General features: G+C 40.3%; 2 protein-coding genes across 6 annotated transcripts in view; both read left to right on the top strand.

Annotated features, from left to right (window-relative positions):
- The window catches only part of AHCTF1 (AT-hook containing transcription factor 1), a 50,231-nt gene extending 47,078 nt beyond the window's left edge, over nucleotides 1–3,153 (top strand). For 4 of the 5 annotated variants that reach the window (XM_040551213.1, XM_040551215.1, XM_040551212.1 and 1 more), the window contains exons 34-36: nucleotides 462–595; nucleotides 1,057–1,163; nucleotides 1,783–3,153. In XM_040551213.1, coding sequence (XP_040407147.1) covers nucleotides 462–595; nucleotides 1,057–1,163; nucleotides 1,783–1,975 — 434 coding nt within the window. In that variant the 3' untranslated portion in view covers nucleotides 1,976–3,153. The remainder of the gene's footprint in view (nucleotides 1–461; nucleotides 596–1,056; nucleotides 1,164–1,782) is intronic. The other variant, XM_040551216.1, reaches the window with a different exon arrangement.
- Nucleotides 3,154–3,250: 97 nt separating this feature from the next.
- LOC121067750 (kinesin-like protein KIF28P) overlaps nucleotides 3,251–18,248 on the top strand; it is a 27,822-nt gene continuing 12,824 nt past the window's right edge. The window contains exons 1-12 of the mRNA XM_040552588.1: nucleotides 3,251–3,418; nucleotides 6,008–6,196; nucleotides 6,493–6,696; nucleotides 9,384–9,419; nucleotides 10,492–10,716; nucleotides 11,285–11,439; nucleotides 11,980–12,091; nucleotides 13,056–13,123; nucleotides 14,137–14,279; nucleotides 15,446–15,561; nucleotides 17,151–17,241; nucleotides 18,126–18,180. Of these exons, the coding sequence (XP_040408522.1) occupies nucleotides 3,365–3,418; nucleotides 6,008–6,196; nucleotides 6,493–6,696; nucleotides 9,384–9,419; nucleotides 10,492–10,716; nucleotides 11,285–11,439; nucleotides 11,980–12,091; nucleotides 13,056–13,123; nucleotides 14,137–14,279; nucleotides 15,446–15,561; nucleotides 17,151–17,241; nucleotides 18,126–18,180 (1,448 nt within the window). The 5' untranslated portion in view covers nucleotides 3,251–3,364. The remainder of the gene's footprint in view (nucleotides 3,419–6,007; nucleotides 6,197–6,492; nucleotides 6,697–9,383; nucleotides 9,420–10,491; nucleotides 10,717–11,284; nucleotides 11,440–11,979; nucleotides 12,092–13,055; nucleotides 13,124–14,136; nucleotides 14,280–15,445; nucleotides 15,562–17,150; nucleotides 17,242–18,125; nucleotides 18,181–18,248) is intronic.

The raw sequence follows: 18,248 nt of genomic DNA, 5'->3' as shown, positions 1-18,248 counted from the left end.
CCCCCACATTGGAGAAATAAAGGAGACATCCGAATTTTGTTCAGTTTTTAAAGTAAAATGCGCTGCATCTTGCAACACACTAGACAGCTGTTTAGTTATGTGATTGTTTCTTGTTGGCATATGCTTTGCTAGTGAAGTTATTGCATACAAAGTTCTTTGTATTAGACAACATGATTGAATTTTTTTTGGAGATGTGTGAGGACACTTGATGCCTCTTGAGCAAAACATCTTTGACTGTGTAGGAACAAGTAAAATCACTGCTCTGGTTTATTGTTTCACAATTCACTATAAAATGATGGATCCTAAGAGGCAGTTACGAAGGAGAAGTACCTCCACACTGTTTATAAATTTGATTGGACCCTTTATTTTAGGAAGCTATTGTACTCTTTATTATCGGCTCTAATTTAACATCACTGTCCTTTATAATGTACATGCATGTTAAAAATTCATTATCATTTTAGCTGGAAAAGGAGACCATCCTGTGCAGCTTAAGGATTTAGACCCGGACTTGTCTTCTCAATTTGTCTTTTCACCCCCTCTTTTGAGGTCAAGGAGAAAAAATGTCTCTAGTATTTCCCGAATTGTGAAAGAACCGGTAAGCAAAAACTGTAGTTGTCATATTTTTGACTTATACTCTGTATCTCTTTTTGAAGTCATACTTCTCAATGCCTTGTCTTCTTCCTTGGAAGTATATCTAGAAAGAGAGTTTTAAATCAATCAGCTAGTTAAAGAAGTTTGTTGCTTTAAGAAATTTAGCTACAAAAGTCAATTTTGAATATATGTAAGTTAAGAACTAGTAAGTGTTGCCTTGCCTTTAACAAAAGGCCAAGTGTCTTTCTTTACCTTTAAACTTAGGTGGTGTGTTATTTGTTAATTTCCAAATTTGAACTTTTAGGATGATACAGTAATTTGAGATGGAAGGTTGATTTTTTTTTAGAGGTGCCTATGGAAATCATAGTTTTTATCATGACAACTTCTTGAAAGAAACATTCATTTGTATTTTGTAGAAGTGTATGAATGCGTGCAGGTGACTAACATTTTTTTGCCATAACATAGGAGCTTCCAACTAAAGAAGAGGAGGATACCAAATCCGTAGAGTCTGTGGGAAAACAAAAATTGAAGAGGGGTAGAACTGCAAAATCAAAAGCGAACAAAACAAGCAAGTATGAAATTCTTTTTGAATACTTACATTCATTTCTTGTGGTATTCATTCAGTTAATAGCCACCTGACTTGAAATATCCCACTTGGCTATGTAGTTCTGGCAGAGCAGTCCAGCTCGCTGGTCTGCTAGACACATTTTTCCCCATGTAGTGATTTAGTTTTCTATTGCTAGCAGAAGAAGGGGATAGAAAATAGTGAAAGGGTTACTCCTGTGTTTACTCGATAGTGATGTGCTCTTATATCATCTTATTCCATCTTAAGAAACCACAGCCTTAAGGTCTTTAGTTCCTTATGCAAGGCAGGAGGGGGCCAGACAACGAGTAAAGAGAAGGTCTTGTTTCTGGACATGTTTTCTGGTTCTTTCTGGAAAATGGTTAATTTGAGGACATTTGCCTCTTAGTGCTTACAGGGGCCTTAAAATCTCGTCTGAATAATGACTGGGAGTGCATTCTGGTAAGAAATGAAAGCAAAAAGAAGTTTGTTTATGTATGTTCTCTGCCTTGATTCTGTCTAGAAAGAAGCCCATAAATTAATTTGTTGGCATTGATTTTGTAATTCCACTTTCTTTCCCCTCTACTGACTATTGTTGATAATCAATTTGACACTTCCTGCTTTCACAGAACCACAAGAAAGGAAGCTTCTTGGTCACCTCCACCAGTAGAAATACAGTTAATTTCTCCTTTTACAAGTCCAATGGATGGAAAGAAAAGCAAACAGAAAGAAACCGCAGATGCAACAGAGAAGAATCTACGAAAGAACAAAAAAAGACTGTCTAATTTTCCAAAGCCAGTTGTGCGCCGGAAGATGCTGTAACTGTTTTTTAAGTTTGTAATGTACACCACTGTTTGTAAAGTCATCAAAATTGTGTGGATTAGTAAAAATAAAAAGTAATCATCTAATTTGGAAGAGATAATTTATATAAATTATTGTAAAATTTCATAAACAAATGGTCTTCAATAAGTAACTCCATATGGAGTAGGATTTCCTCAGTCAATGCAGTTTTCTATTTTATATTAAGACTTCATACATTTATATAATATGTAAATACAGCTTATTTTAGGAATGTTAAATAAAAATGTATACTTCACAATATGCTTACTGTCTGATAGCTTTTTAAGGGAATAGTGGGTTGAATGGCCTGTATCTCTCAAATTTTAATGTTGGTTTGCAAGAGTTGTTGATACTGAAAAATGAGGCCAAAAGTTTTTAAAAGTTTGCTTAGAACTACTATGACAAACATTTAAAATGTACTAGTTTAAATTTTATAGATGATGTTTGACCTTCTGGCAGAAATAATTGGGCTCATGAATACAAACTGGTAATTACTTACATTCACGGTTAAGTTGTACTGTATTGAAGTCAGAATGTAAACAATTGTATTTTAAGCTGTGCAATATTTTTTTTTGTATTTGTCTTAAACTTGGGGAAAGCTGCTTTTCAGTTTATAAAACTAGATCACATCTCAGATGTTTCACTATTTTTTACAATTTGTTGTCAGCAAAAAACTATAGAGTTTGATGCTTGCAATAGCATATCAAATTTAGAGGGATATTGCCCACATAATTTTGGCTCAAATTTCAAAGTATTTTCATAAGATTGATACAAATACAACTATAATTGAAATAATTACTGTCTGTAAACATTTTGCAATATTTGAAGTCTGCATATCACAGCACTGAAAGCTTGATGGTAAAGCTAACTTAAAAAGTCTGAAGGTACCAAAATGTACAGAAATCTTAGTTACAAACCATATTTTTGAATAATGATCTCACTAATAATCTTGGCCTATGGAGTAAATGTCCCTATAAAATTTCAATTTGTAAGAATAGATGAAAAAGACTATTCTTTTAAAAGCAAACATGGAAGTACTATTTTGATGTGCGGTCTTTTAGACAATGGATTATTTTTATGTATGTTAATTTATATATGGATGCAACTTTGAAGACTACCAAATGGTGGAACCTGACATTAAACTTTTTGATTAGTAAAAACTACTACAATTACTTTAAGAAATAATTTATTGGTTAACTAACACCTTGTACATAATGAATGAATGTATTAATAATAGACTAAGCTTGTAAAAAGTGTCTTTTGGGGCCATGATTTTTCTATCTCAGAACAGGACGTTCTAGAAGAGTAGCTGCATGCACTTTAATCTTTTTCCTCTTGAGAGTATTCATGACTGAATGAAAGCTTAAAAAAATGCCAAATGTTGACAGCGTGAAAGTGGCAGTTCGAGTGAGACCTTTCAGTCAGGTTAGTAGTTACTTACTCTGAATACTTTTTGAGTTCCAATATAGATAACCTTAAAGAGGAAAGGGAGAGTTGGGAGCAGGAGGGTTCTAGCAATATTTTTTAATGCACATTGTATGGACATGCATTGAGCAGCTAAGAAAAGGGGGCAGAAGATCAAACTTCAATAATGGGGGGTGGGGGTGGGGGTGGGGAACACAACTTCAAACCTGAATATGTTCTGTGTTCCTTGTGCACAAAAGTGTAATGTGTTTGGATTCTTGATCAAACAATTAGCTGTCATGCTAGTGAAGATTGTTTAGTAGGATTTTAATATGGGTCTGTCCTTTATACTTACAAAGTATTTTTGTATAGAAATAGAAGAAAACATATTAGCTAATTTTATTGATTGTAGTAATTTTTAGCCTCTCATTTTATAACCTCAGCTGAATTACCCTCATTTGGCAGTGCTCTGGCATAAAAAAAGAAAGCAATACTAATACAAGGAAATTGGCATGGGATTTAATAACTTCAAGTTTTGTAATATCCCAGTAATCTTTGTTTTAAAGGAGTTTTAATCCTATTAAATGTTAAAATGTTTTTCTCCATTTTTATTCAGTTGTTTACATTCAGTGCACATTTCTTGAATGCTGACCTGTTTCCCCAAGGAGTTTAAAAAGAAGAGTAACCATAATGCATTAACAAGGAATGGGATTTCAGAAAGGTGAAGGACATAGAAGGAAAGGGAAGCAGAAACAGGCATTGTGAATGTTTTTGTTAGAGCCTGAGAAAATGAACAGAAGCAAGTCTAACAGAAAGAAAAAAGATGGCAATGCAAGGAAGGATGAGTTTATAATGAAGTGGAGAAAATAGATTGTACTTGGTTTATTTGGTGCAGGCTTGCTACCAGTATGGGGGGGGGGGGGGGGGGGGGGGGAAGGTGAAAAACATTTCTGTAAGGGTGAGAAAGATCCAGTCCGTGAGCAATGCTTTTCAACAAGGATGATGAATTGGGGAGGAGACTGACATATTAGAAGTTAAAATGGCTTGGGAGCGAGTGGCTGAACAGGCTAGGGGTCCTCTTGAACAACTGCAGGCCTCTGCAAGTACATATCTGAGAGGAAGGTGTAACAGCCATGGTTCCAGAGAAGGACATGAGGGGCCTGTGAAGGAAAGAGCCGAGATGCAGCACCATGGTGGATGTATGCAGAAGGCCATAGTGGCATAGAGAAGCAGCTCTATTTGAGAAACGGCACAGGAGACCTTTTTGTGAGCAAGATCAAAATTTCTTAGGGACTCTTCTGTGTGAAGTTTATCACTGAATAGAGCAATTATGAAGTCTTTCCATGGGAAATTGAATTGCTTGAGGGTTGTTCTCTTTGTTTTTCTCCCCCCTAAAGAATTACTGGGATTTCCGGTACAGACTGCTAAAAGCTGAAGCCAAATCCCATGTCTGTACCTTTGGGGCCTTAACCTTAAGGAAAGTTCTAGTGGAACACTGACTGCCTTAGGATGGTAGGCTCTCACCTTGCAGAAAATAGAATAAATATATATATATAAGGGCAGATTTTATTTCCAGGAAACATAGTAGGAGGTGTTCATGAAGGGAAAATGAATACTAATAAGCCTACGACCTATTGTCAAAAGGGCATTTGACAAGATGTTTCAATACAGATGTTTCCTTGAGTTCTCAGATAACTGACAAAAATATACGACTTTTGTCTTTAAGTATTTAGAAGCCAAAGGTGATGAAAGTATTAATTCCAGGTTATAACATAAAGGAGAAATAAAGCAAATCTATTTCACTTTTGATAGCCACTTAGCATTTAAACATTAACTGATTCACTTTGACTTAGTTTATTTGATTTAGTGTTCCTACATGCCTAGTGTGCAAATAAGGCCACAGATAGCTATATAGTTTAATCTCTCATCAGAAATTTCTCTCATGGAAGGCCACTCAGGGTTGGTCAGTGCAATACATTTGTTTGCTGTGATTTCATCAGTTCACATATAACCAATCATAAATAGCTTAAGTTGCTGATTTACAGTCTTGGCTCCCTCTTCTGGTGGGCAGAAAAGCTGCAGGCAGAAGCAAACCCATAGTTTTTCATGAGTTGTTAGACTAGTACATTACAAATACTGCCTAGGTCAGTCTGAAAATACTGTGAAATAATGGAATTTCGAGTAATAAGATAGCATTTGTTCCTCATTTTATTTGTACTCCTGTGCAGTTTCAGAACCAAATGCTTATTTATGGAAGTAATCAAGATAATGAGTCTCTGATACGCTTGGAGAGAAATGTACTGTAGTTACTTTTGAATTAAAGCTGTTCCTAAAATAAAATGCATTTTCCAATGTACTGCGCTATGTGGATGATCGGTAGGTGAGGTAGAAGGAAAAATGCAAGCTAGGGTTACTGATCTGTCAGCTCATTCAGGTCTCACTCGTCAGCTGCCTGTCATGTTGCATGGCTCAAGAGCAGACTTACTCCACCAGAACTACTGGTACATTGTACATTGCTGTTGAACTTATTTTAAATCCAGACTAAAACATGATTTTTTTTTAGTGGATGACTGCTTGTAATTTGATACTACAATTATAATTTCAATACAGAGAGAGAAAGATGCAGGAAGTAGGTGTGTGATTTCAATGAACTCAAACAGCACGAGCATATATGATCCTAGGAATCCAGGACACATGAAAACCTTTACTTTCGATCTGGCATACTGGTCTCACAGTGGCTTTCTAAAGGATGAGAATGGCACGTTCATCTCAGCAGGATCCAACAGTTACGCTGGCCAGGTAAGTAACAGCAGTTGTAACTAATGCACAGTTGTAGACTAGTCAGTTCATTTATCTTTGTTATTAACACTCAAGTCAGTGGAATGCAACTCACTGGTGGCATCTTGTTCACTGGTTTGAAGCATCATTTATATTTTGTCTGTTTCTTTCGTCCTGGAACTTAGTATTTCTAAGTGAGTTTGCAAATCCTGATTCTTCATTTAAACTGCTACTGAGGGTGCTCCAACGTGGCAGTAGTGCTTCTGTATGTATTTGCCTGTTCATCTTTCAAGATGATTTATTTCATCACTTTTTAGAGAGAGGTATTTCGTGATCTCGGTCAAGGAGTGCTGGAGAGCGCATGGCAAGGTTATAACGCTACTCTCCTAGCGTATGGTCAGACTGGCTCGGGGAAGAGCTATTCCATGATCGGGTACGGTGCAAACAGAGGACTGGTTCCCAGTGTGTGTGAAGAGCTCTTCAAAGCAATCCAGAGTCAGGAAAAGAACAAGCAGTACCAGGTGGGATTAGCACCAACTGTCATTTATTCCCAAGATCTTTCCAGATTGTACTCTGAAGACTTTATTTAATTCAAATTAGCAAAATTAGAAACTGTGAATATATGGAGCAAATTACTGTACAAACCATAGTAGGTCTTGTAAGTGTTGAATAAAAAGTTGATGTAATACAGCTAGATTTACAGATGATCCCTAAAAATAAGGATTTCTGTCACAGGTGTAACTAAAAGTAAGCTGATTTTAATTTTAGTTATGCTTCCTAACCTTGTGGGTGCTTGTGACAAAATCTTTCCAACACCTTAGTAAAGAAAATCAGTGTTTTCTTCTGTATACCTGTTAAAGAATTTTATAGTGTTGTATCTCTTCTTTACAATAGGAAAGATGTTTTTAGCCTTGTGCTATAGCCTCTGTAGCTGCTGGGTGCTCCCACTTCATCTGCATCCTTTTCCACTTGTAGTCCAAGTAACTTTCATGCAGCAATGCTTCGCAAATTCCAGCACTGCTGTAGGCACTAAGCTTCCCTTGCATGCAGTGGTGCCTTCTGTCTACAAAAATGCCAGCCTGATGACCAAGGGCTGCTTGTGACTCAGTCCTGTGTTACTTCCTTTAAGAAATAAGCACTTTCTATTCCCTAGCCAGTCTCCCTAACTCCATGCTATAGGGCTGCTTTTTGTAAGCGTCCTGTGAAGTCATCATCCATTGTGTACCTCTGTGATAAGAAAAAAAAAAAGTGAAAACGCCATCCTTCTCATCTCACTAGATCAACGTGGAAATGCAAATCCTATTTGGAGTTGTTACTACTATTAGTGACAGCAAAGCTGCTGCTGCTGGCAGCTCCCAGGAGTCTGAGCTCCTGGAGCCCAGCCCAGCACTCCCGAGACCTGGGGGTCTCTGTCCCAGACCCAAGGACATGGCTTTCCCATTTGCAGGTTCAGCCTCTAAGAAGGCTGAGTGTTCATCACACCCGCTCATGACAGAAATACAGGGTGCCAGAGCCAGGGCTGTGCCTTTAACATTCCCCACCTAACACCACGGCAACTCACAGAAAATATAAGTGCAGAGTCCTCTTCTTTCTCCTACACTAATCACAACTGATGCTCACTGGTGGCAACACACACATGCTGTCGTAGACTCACATGCACACCCACATTTGCAGCTCCCCCAGAGATCAGCACAGCCCCAAGTCAAGCTAACAGGTTGTGCCTGGAGCTGGGGCTCCTGCACTCTGTGTCTTTCTGGAGAGTTTTCCTCCACCTCCCTGGTTAGCCCACCATGGAGCTGGCTCGCAAATTACACGTGCACGCCCACACACGTATGGTTAGGGCACACAAGCACCCTGTTCCCTCTGGTTGCTGTCCGCCCCCGCCCCCCCCACCCCTTGGCCCTGGGCCCATGCTCCCTGGTCTAGCTGCAGGCACGTAGGCCCTCACCGCTCTGCCTGCTGCCGCCACAGGCACGTGGGCCTCTGTCACCCGTGCCCAATTTTGGTTGCTGAAGCTCAGCTTGCTCAGTTGCCAGCCCCAAGGGCACCCGGGCCCACTGAGCCATAGTCCCACCAGGTCCCCATACTGGAGCAATTTCTCGCTCCAGTTGCTGGTGCCTCAGGTACAGGGGTCACTGTCACCCGAGGTCTGACTCCAGTCGCTGGCACTTAGACCTTGCAGCACTCAGTGCGTGGGGCAGCAAGGGAATTTGCACAGCTAGGTGGTTAAGGAAGGGTTCAATACGATAGGACAGGCTGCAGTGATCAGACACAGGGCTCAGACAGACAAACAGGCTAACAAGCAGCTCTTTGTACAGAACCAGCCCCTTTCATCCTTCCCTCTGACTGTTCCTCCCTCATCCACTCATCCCCTTGTTTCCCCCCACTTGATCTCTTCCTTAAAAGTTCCTTAGGTCCCCTAGCCTCCCTCAAGGATGCAAAATACTCACGTGCACCTTGCTTCCCTCTTCTTACCAACTGCAAAATCCAGGCTGGCCCTCCTCAGAGCTATGCTTGCAGTTTCTTAATGGCCCCTCAATCAGTCTCTGAAGAGTTTGGGTCTTTGCTGTTGTCTCTGTTACTGCTTATTGGGGCTTGGCAGCCTTGTGCCTCTGCCTGCTCTGCTTACTGCTTCCCTGGTGCTTGCTGCTGCCTGTAAGACCAAGGAAAAGGTCCTTGATCTGATCACCGTGATGTAGCGGGTGCTCTCATGCTACGCATGCCCTTACACAGGTAATTTATATATGGTCACTGCTGTTCACTCAGAAATCAGCAATAGAAAAATAGGCTTTTTCTTTGTTAAAATAGTCTTGAAAAGAAATACTGGTTGAATTGTCCTGCTAGCTAGTAGTGCTGTTAAAAATTAATATTTGTTCTTCTTGACTTTTCTACAATGCTGTCTAGTTGCTTAATAATATATAAGTAAAATGTTTTCTCGAAACACACCTTAAGACGTAGCCTCTATAGACAGCAATGAAGACTGTGCATACAAAGGTAGGTTAAGGAAATGCTGGAGAGGAAACAGAGTCGTGATAAAGCAGTATGGATCTGATAAATAATTGCTTCAATTGAACTTACGTAATGGGTTGTGATGGAGTGAAGATTTGATCTGTGTAACCTCTGTTATTTTTACAATGGGATGACTCTCTATTGCAAGGTTTTTTTTTCCAAATGCATTTTTTCTTCTCGTTACTTCTTATTTTTACAGATTACTTTCAGTATGCTGGAAATCTATAATGAACAGGTAATGATCTCGTTTTGTTTCAGTATTAACAAATCTTAGTTCTCTATGTACATTTCTTGATTTTCTGCATGCTGTAATTTGAAAATAAGCCTTTTTGTTCTCCCAGCATGATTCTCCTGGGTATGTTGGCTGACAAGCACAGGCAATATCTGGGCCCAACAGCATCTTTTTGCTTCTTGAACTAAATGAGAGTCTGGTAGCAGAAGTCTGCTCAGGTTCATAAACTGCATTGTTATGCAGCTACCAGAATGGGACAGGGAGAGTTATACTGGGAAAATCTCAGACTAAAACTAAGCTCTTGAAACAGTGCTGTCTTTGGCAAGAGCTGTCATACTTAGGGCTCATGTCTCCCTTTGCAGTGGCAGGTCAAGAGGGACCTGTGCCCCAAGCCCCAGGAGTGGTTTGGGCAGGAGGACTCCTCAGCTGGCCACTGCAGCCACCTGCCATCAGCACAGCCAGCTGCTCTGCACGCCGGTGGCTGAGCTGTTTTATTCTCCGTAGTGCTTTTCTGCTTTAAGTGGCTTTTTGGAGAAAAGAGTGATTAAGAAGATAAGATTTTTACGTTGTTTTCCTTTCACTGTTGATGTTACCTCCATGTCCTGGCAGACATAGGAGGCATTACTAATTGCAAATGGCTAAGCTGTTTCTCTTAAACTGGGAGGGACTTCTGAAGATGGTATAAATCTCAGTGAATTATTTCCCTTCCTCTTCATTAGTTTTGAGCCACGTGGCCAATTTCAGTCAAATTTGATGTAGTGGACAGGAAGGAGAGTGGAAAAATGAATGCACAAGAAAACAAACATTATTAGCTTTAGCGGCTCAATAAGCCTTTTAAAACTAATAATGACGTTATTTTGCCAGCATCTTAAGTCTACAGATACGAACTTTCAATGTAGATTAAATTTAACTGGAAAGTGGAACTCTCTGGGAATGAGTTTCTAAACACAGTAAAGTCAGAATAGCTACCACATGATCAGCTGTAGTCTGTCTTTTTAATTATTCTGTCCTTGTTAAGAATAGTGTTTTTTTCTTATTTTAGTAACATATTTTAACTACAAATCTATCTCCACAGGTAATAGACTTACTGTCTAAGACCAGGAAGCCCAGTGGGCTCAAGATTAGAGAAGATCAGCACCAAGGTTTTTATGTGGATGGTTTGAAGTTGGTGCCTTGTGATAATTATGCACAGATTGAGAGGTTAATGGATCAAGGGAATAAGATGAGAACGACAGCTACAACCACCATGAATGCCAGCAGCAGCCGATCCCACATGGTCGTCACAATCCAATTCAAACAGGTGCAGTGTGCAGACACTGTTTCCACTGTGTTTCTTACCACCTCAGGGTCAGAGCGAGCAGGTGGGAACACACCCAGTTTCCTTACCCCCAGACTGCAGGGCCAGCCTCGCCAGGTTTTGGCACTCACACTGTCACACCGCTGCTCTTGGGGCAGAGGTCACTGAAGGCAGAGATATCCTAAACCATGGCCTGTTTGCAGATAGGCTCACTATTTAAGGTTCTCTACATCCTAAATGCGTTTCCCAAATACTACAAGCAGTCTTTGAAAGCATCCAGCTGATGTCCAGAAATAACCTGGGGTTTCCACCCCACTTTTCCGTGGATACAAGGGATGAGTGGTATTGCCTGCTGCTTAATTCTGGGAGACAGCAGGTCTTTTTGTTTCAGGCACACCTTTGCAGCTCTCACATGTCAAGTAATTTTTAATATATAAAAAGTTCCACTATTGGTAAATATCACAAAATATTTACTCTGAGTTTCTGCACAGGGTTCCATTTTCTGTATCTTAATAGTACCTGAACCATTGATTTGGTAACCTTTCCTTAAATTGAAACCATATGTTCACAGATTTTTCTAGATGAAGCAATCACTAAACAATCAGTTATAAATCTGGTGGACTTGGCAGGAAGTGAAAGGCAAAAATCATCAGGATCTGAAAAAGATAGATTGAAGGAAGGAACACGTGTAAATCTAAGCCTAACCACGCTAGGAAATGTCATCAGGTAATTATTACTTTTTTTTTTTTTTTTTAATACCTGTGAAGTAGAAAACAAATTTCTACCTATGAAAAACAACCTCTTAATTCAAGTCTTCCTTCCTTGCAGTGTGGTTTAGTAAAAGTACTAATTGAATGAAGTCTCACTGTGTTCCTGAGATATACGTAAGCACATGGAAACAAAAAATATTAATTAATTTTTCCTGGCTCCATATGCTGTGAGTGCTTGGACTGCCTGCTCATCTTTCGAAGCAGTGGCAGGCTGTGCAGCAGGGGTGAGGCAGCTTCACAGGGCTGTTGCTCAGTGCATCAGACATCCAGGCCTTTCTGAAGCTCTTGAACTGAGCCATTCAAAACTTTCCTTTCAGTTTGAAAATCTTGACAGCAAATTGTTTAGGTGGTGCATGAAGGAGGACATTTTGTGTTCCCATAATGAATATATTGAAGTATCTAATCTTTTTTTTTTTTTTTCCTCCCCTAAGCTTGCTTTTCATATTTGTACTTATGTTGTTCGCCCCTTTTCACTAAACCCTTTGTTTTCCCACAGTGCTCTGGCTGAGGCAGCTACAGGGAAGAGAGTGCTGCATATCCCATACAGGGACTCCGTGCTGACTAAACTCCTGCAATCTGCTCTGGGGGGGAACAGCAAGACAATCATGGTAAATTGATTCTTGAGTTTATAACTCCTCAGTTTACCCATTGAGACAGAATTGGGTGGCTCTAACATTGGTGAAAATGGGTGTAATTTTGTGTTGAGATTGCTTTCTACCTACCATAAAGGTGAAAGCACTTCTGCTACTACTACCAGAACATATGTATTATTCAAATGGACAGCACTAGTGGGTTATCAAATACAAATGTGGCTGACACAAAATGTATAAAACCTAATGCAGACACATGCAAAAAAACATTTTTTTTAAAATATAAAAAATACATAGATAAATGTAGCTGTAAAACTCATAGGCACCTGTTTAATATAAAAGCTGCGTTCTTTACATAAAAATAGGCTGTATAATGATTTTTTTTCCTGATTTCTGAGATCATTGTGCTGTGGATCAGATATTGCCTTCCAAAGTAGGAAGAATCTCCCATAGGCTCTTTTCTTTGTCTCAGGTGAATTGTGTGTTCCAGCATCTTTGATGATTTTTTTTTTTTAAAGTACCGTTAAATTAAAGATGGGAAAATATGAATAGCAAATGTGCAATTGTGAAAATGGCTTTAAATGCTTATAGTCTTAAAACAGTTTACCTGAGTTTCTTCAAATACTAACTTTCTTAATTCATCCATGATGATGTGAAAAAAGTTCAGGACATATTTTACAACTGTTACTTGTTGAAGAACCATCAATTTATTTTTTTTTTGATTGATGCTAGGGTAAGCATTAGTATTACTAATACTACCTGTATCTGCTCATCTTTCTTTCTCATTTCTTATAGTAGTGTTAAAAAGTGTACGTTCGCAGACAGATTTCTAGGACACTAGGATTCTTCTTTTGTGTTTAAAGACTCAATGGTATATTTTCCCATGTTAATCTTTTTCTGATCTGGGGAAGTGTTTAAGACTACTTTAAAAAAAATCTTATTCAAAATCTAATATCAGTAAATATTTTTTGTGTGTTTGCAGATTGCAGCTGTCAGTCCAGCAGACATCTGTTATGAAGAAACTTTGTCAACATTACGGTATGCTGAAAGGTATACTTCTATAATTTTTTTCTTTCTGGTCTAGGTACAAATTGCAGGCAGATGCTGGGTAAAATGAGAAAAAATACCAATTCTAAGTGATCAGCAGCTCAGGATGAAGGAAAAGTTAATCTGTGAATAAGCAAGAGCAGCATAGTAAGAGTTTATTCTTTATTCTTATTCGTGAATGGCTTATATTTTTTAAAAACTGAATTGTTTGACAAAGTAACTATTTTTCCCTGGGTCTCTTTTCTGGAGCTGAAGGCTCCTGCTCTCCCTCTTCCCTTTCTCAGACTCAGGAGAGAGAATCTCTCACTTTGTAGTCCTTTCACCGGGGAAGTCCTTTCACTGTTAATCCCAGTTTCAATTCCTTCGTACTCCAGCTCCCACAAGAAAATGTCAGGCAGTTACACGTCCCTTATCCCGAAGCAGACCGTGGCTCAGGGACATTGCATCTGCAGCACCCTGGCTGCCGGCAGGTGTCAGGAGCAAGAGATTTAGTGTTCTCAGCACCGGTTCAGTTCTGCAAGTAGCTGAATTGCTTTCATGTGCCGATGAGTGCCGTGCACCTGGGCCAGCTTCTTGCGGGAACAGCTGGAGTCCACCTGTATATTTGCCAGCAGACCTGTGGTACCCGTGTTTACTGGGAAAGAAGTCCCTCTTTGGGGTACCCTGTCCCTCATTGCCCCACATGCCGGAGGCACTGCAGCTGTGGCAGTGGGTGCAGGTTAGGGTAAGACGGACAAGAGTTGTCAGGCAGGGAGGGGATGGCAGGGCAAAATCAAACTGGGCTGTGATTGCTGTAGCAGTACAAGAGAGGACATCAAACGCTTTCAGCCTGGGGGCAAAGTTTCTGCAGGATTTTTTTTTAACTTCTGAAGTTTCAGAGCTGCGTGGGATATTTCTGAACAGGGAAAAGAACAAAAGAGGGAAAAAAATGTAGTCATGTTTGACAGAAAGTCTCGTCCTTTGCTGAGATGGTGTTACAGCTTTTTTTTGCTTTTATGTGTTTTCATATTTAAAAGGACAAAAAAGATCAGGAACAAAGCAGTGGTAAATGCAAGTCCTGCTGAGAAGCTTATAAGAGAAATGAAAGCTGAAAATAACAAGCTATTGTCCAGACTGGCTGGGCTCGGGAGCACAGGGAGATCAATAGCTGATGAAACACGTATGTATTTCAGCATAAATGAATAACAAGTAGATTTTGAGTTTCCAAAACATTATCAGGAGGCCTTTTTGGTAGTCTGTGACATTGAAGCAGTATGATGGGAATGCAGCTTGATGTATGTCCACAGGTGAATTTCTTACAAAGTGGATGGCAGGGGTAATCAAGGCATTGTATAGAATATTGACCCTGGTACGGCAGTCCCAAGTATTTCAAAATCACAAGCTCTTGTGGGAGGAAGAGAGGACATGGAGTGTTGGAGACCTGCATTAACCCTGCCCAGCCCTGACAGGAGCACGTGCGTGGCGGTGCCACCCGCCCCTGTCTGGATTAGGACTCCATCTGCCCCTGAGATGAGGAATGCAAGAACTGAGACTACTGGGTACCTTGTCCCAGACGGGCAGCCCCGCAAGGTGGATGTTCTTCCCTCGTTGCCAGCTCACCTTCTGCTTTATTTAGGCACTTAACAGTGTTGCTGTGTTTCTGCCTGTTGATGTGTGTGTAGTAGTTGATAGTTGTGAATTGGGATTTTTTTCAATTTTTTTTTCCCCCCAGATATTATCAAAACAGATGCTGCTTTTAAAAACTTAAAAAAAAAAAAAAAAAAAAAAAGGAAAAAAAGGCTCTTTGAGAAACAGTTTTCATTTCATTCATTCATTTGCAACACTGGTGTGGGCACATCTGCTTGCTCAAAGTCAGACCCCTTATCAAGTGTTGACGGTTTGCTCAAGGTAAAAGACCAAAACAAGTTTAAGGACACAGTGGGCAGGAGTGAAAAAATATTTACACTTTAAGGAATATTATAACAAGATGAGTGTGGACAAACATCAGAGCTGAAGGCAGAGGTAGAAACGTGCAATTGGCTAGTATATTTGCATATTCCTTTGAAGAGGATTCACCTGAGTCAATTCTTGTGCACTTTCTGGGCACAGAGTATTTTAGTGATCACCTGTTGGTTAGAAGAGGAGAAGGAAAACTACAGCTTCATTTCCAGTTCAGGATGGGGATAGCAAACCCCGTGCTACCTTACAAGGTTTAGGGAGTAAGGGCTTGCTCTGCAAGAGGCCAGGCCACCTCCCAGTGTGCTGCCACCGTGCTGCCAGTCCTCGTCTCTCTGGGGCTTGCTGTTTCACAGGTGTATACCCTGGTTAAAGCTGTCTCTTCAGCAGAGCTGCGACTGCTGGCCGAGAGCGAGGGGCAGATGCGGAGCACGCAGGCGGCGTGGGAGGCTCGCCTGGAGGAAGCCCGGCAGGAGTGGGAGAAGCAGTACGCTGCCGTCACCCAGGCCAGTCTCCCAGCAGTGGGCATCGTGGCTGAATCCAGATGCCTTAATCTCTGCTCTTTGAGTCTGATGTTTTCCCTTTCTTGCTATCTTTAAGATTTGTTGCTCGCACACATCTCTGACAGCGGTTCCCCGACACAACACTCGCGGGGCTTTTAAGTCTGGGTAAACTGGTGATAATGTAGTCCTTTGTTAAGGGTCCACAATATCATACTGATTCTCGCTTGAGTTTAGATAACAGAATATTCTGTCTGCTTCCACCATCAATGTATATTATAGTTTCTTGGATTTACTTTGTGGCTATAAGAAATTATTACTGAAATAAAACGTGCCAGTGAATGCACCAAGGATTGTCAAGGCAGCTCAGACTTGTGTCATTTCAAAGCCCTTGGCAAAGAGAACCAAAGATTTTCCCTATAAAACCAGTCATGAGATAAACACCCTAAAACCTGGGGCAAATGTGTTCTTTGATTTCTTTTTTTTTCCTTTTCTGTTTTGGGCATGTTTCTGAAAGCAACCCACGCTGACATGAATTCTGTAGCCAGACAGAAGCCTTTCAGTAGGAGGCCGTGACGTGTAAGAGCCAGGGAGTCAGAGTGGGGCTGCTGCGGGAGAGAAGGGCCTGGTCGTGCCGTGATTAATAACTTGTTCAGCACGTACCTTTGCAGAAAGGCTGTAGGCAGCTCTCCTCCCAGCTGCTCTTCACGAGCCATTCCTGCACTCCTTGCAGGTAGCTGCCACCCGATAACAGCAAGGGGGTGCCCAAATTACAGCTATCATGCTTGTTTTATGCTATCAGTGCACGTACGTATTCAAAAGCATTCACCTGTGTGTGTAGATAGCACACATAAGTAAAGGCATTTGGGGAGTTGTTTCCCATTTTCTCCAGTCAATCCCACCCCGTTCCCTACTGTTGGTTCCCAGTCTGCTTTGTCACAGACTGCTTCTAGCCGCGTGGAGTAAAGTCTCGGAGTGCTCAGACCATGCCTTGGTCTTTGGGACCCCAGTGCTGACAAGGTTGATGATTTTTTGCTGTAACAAATAATACCTATAATAGCATAAGCTGGTCATTTTGCAGAAAGCAGCTCTGGGGATAATTCCAAACTAATAGTTCTTTCTTAGTATTTTGTTGCACGGAATAGAACTGAGTTTTACTAAGACATGAGTTATGAGCTTCATGCACAAAATTGAATGCAGTTCCTTGTATTAATCTTGCTGAAGGTGATGTGGAGGTTAACATCATCCTGAGATGCGTGATTTGAAATTGTAACTGAAACATTAAACCAAACCTTTTTTCATCACTTTTTTTTTTTCAAATCATCTGCAGAGTTCCCATGCATTTCTGATAAACCAGAATGCGTTTCAGGAATTGGAGACTGTGAATGTGTTTCAGAATGCAGTCTCCTGTTGAGCATTTGGCATTTATATATTTTTTTTTTAGGATGTTCTTATGCAAACTGCTGTATGGTCATGATCTTTCTTGTACATACACTCACACACACACAAAAAAAAACCCAACACCCTCTATGTATAATATTAGCTGTTATTTCAGGCATCCCACTGAAATGACATATTTCTAAATTCTTGCTCAGGAGAGGCGGATGATGGAAACGTTCCCTTATCTCCTGAATATCAATGAAGATCCACAGCTCTCATGGGTTCTCAAGCATTTCATTCAGGATGGTAAATATATTTTAAAGTCCCGAAGACAACATATAAATAGTGCTTTCTGTGATTTAACACTGACATAACAGAACTGCTGTTGCAGTAGGTTGCTCAGCCATGTGAGTCACGATTATCTTCTCTTTTTCCTTAAGCACTTACCTACTTTTACCACTTTGAAACGTGCTCCTCTTGTTTGAGATCAGAGCGGGCTGAAGAATTATACTGTGAGAATTGTTTCTATTGCAAAAAATGCTAAGATACGATAGAATAATAAGTCGCATGCAATAGAAAAAGAAGTCATAAGAAATACCCAGGTCTTCTGTCAGCCACTTCTTCCCTGAAAATCGTTGGTTTGAAAATGTGAACTCTCATTTTGCAAGCTGATGATCTCACACTATCCACATTCCTCCTTACTGCCTGAGCATCTCACCCCTCCTCTGTAGGTTGTGCTTTGCTGGTTTTCCACCACTGACTGACTTAGTGCTGCAATTAACAGAAATGGGAATAGAGTTGTAGATCTGGTACCCTGCTGCACACAGGTTATTTACTCTGGATGTTTTTCTCTGCCATCTACTTGCTGGTAATGGATCCCAGGACTTTCTGGGGTCTCCCAGATACAGTTCTAATTATTAATGTGTGCAATCCCAGAGGCCACATGGAGTAAATCCTTTTTGTTTCTCAAGATCCAGAGTCTTGACTTTCTAAAGAGAAAGTAACTGACCATATTGTCATTTTCAAGTAGCAGCACTAGTATGAAAGGCTTGTGCTGAGCAGAGCTCTTCATAGTGATGCAAAGGAGAAAAGGTAAAAAGTAATGCAAAAACTTCAGCACTGTATACCTGTTGGTGTGTAAAGTACATATAATTTATACTGGAAAATGCCTTTTTATTTATTTTTTTAAGGTACTTGTGATGTTGGTCAATCAACCTCAAATGCTATAATCCTAAGAGGTCTGGGGTAAGTACATTAATTTATAGAAAACAAGATGTCTGCTTTTTTGATCTTAATGTTGTTCGGAGCTGTTT

This window comes from Cygnus olor, chromosome 3, assembly GCF_009769625.2.
Source record: "Cygnus olor isolate bCygOlo1 chromosome 3, bCygOlo1.pri.v2, whole genome shotgun sequence".
In the NCBI taxonomy this organism is placed as follows: Eukaryota; Metazoa; Chordata; class Aves; order Anseriformes; family Anatidae; genus Cygnus; species Cygnus olor.
This window is presented reverse-complemented; position numbering and strand designations above follow the sequence as displayed.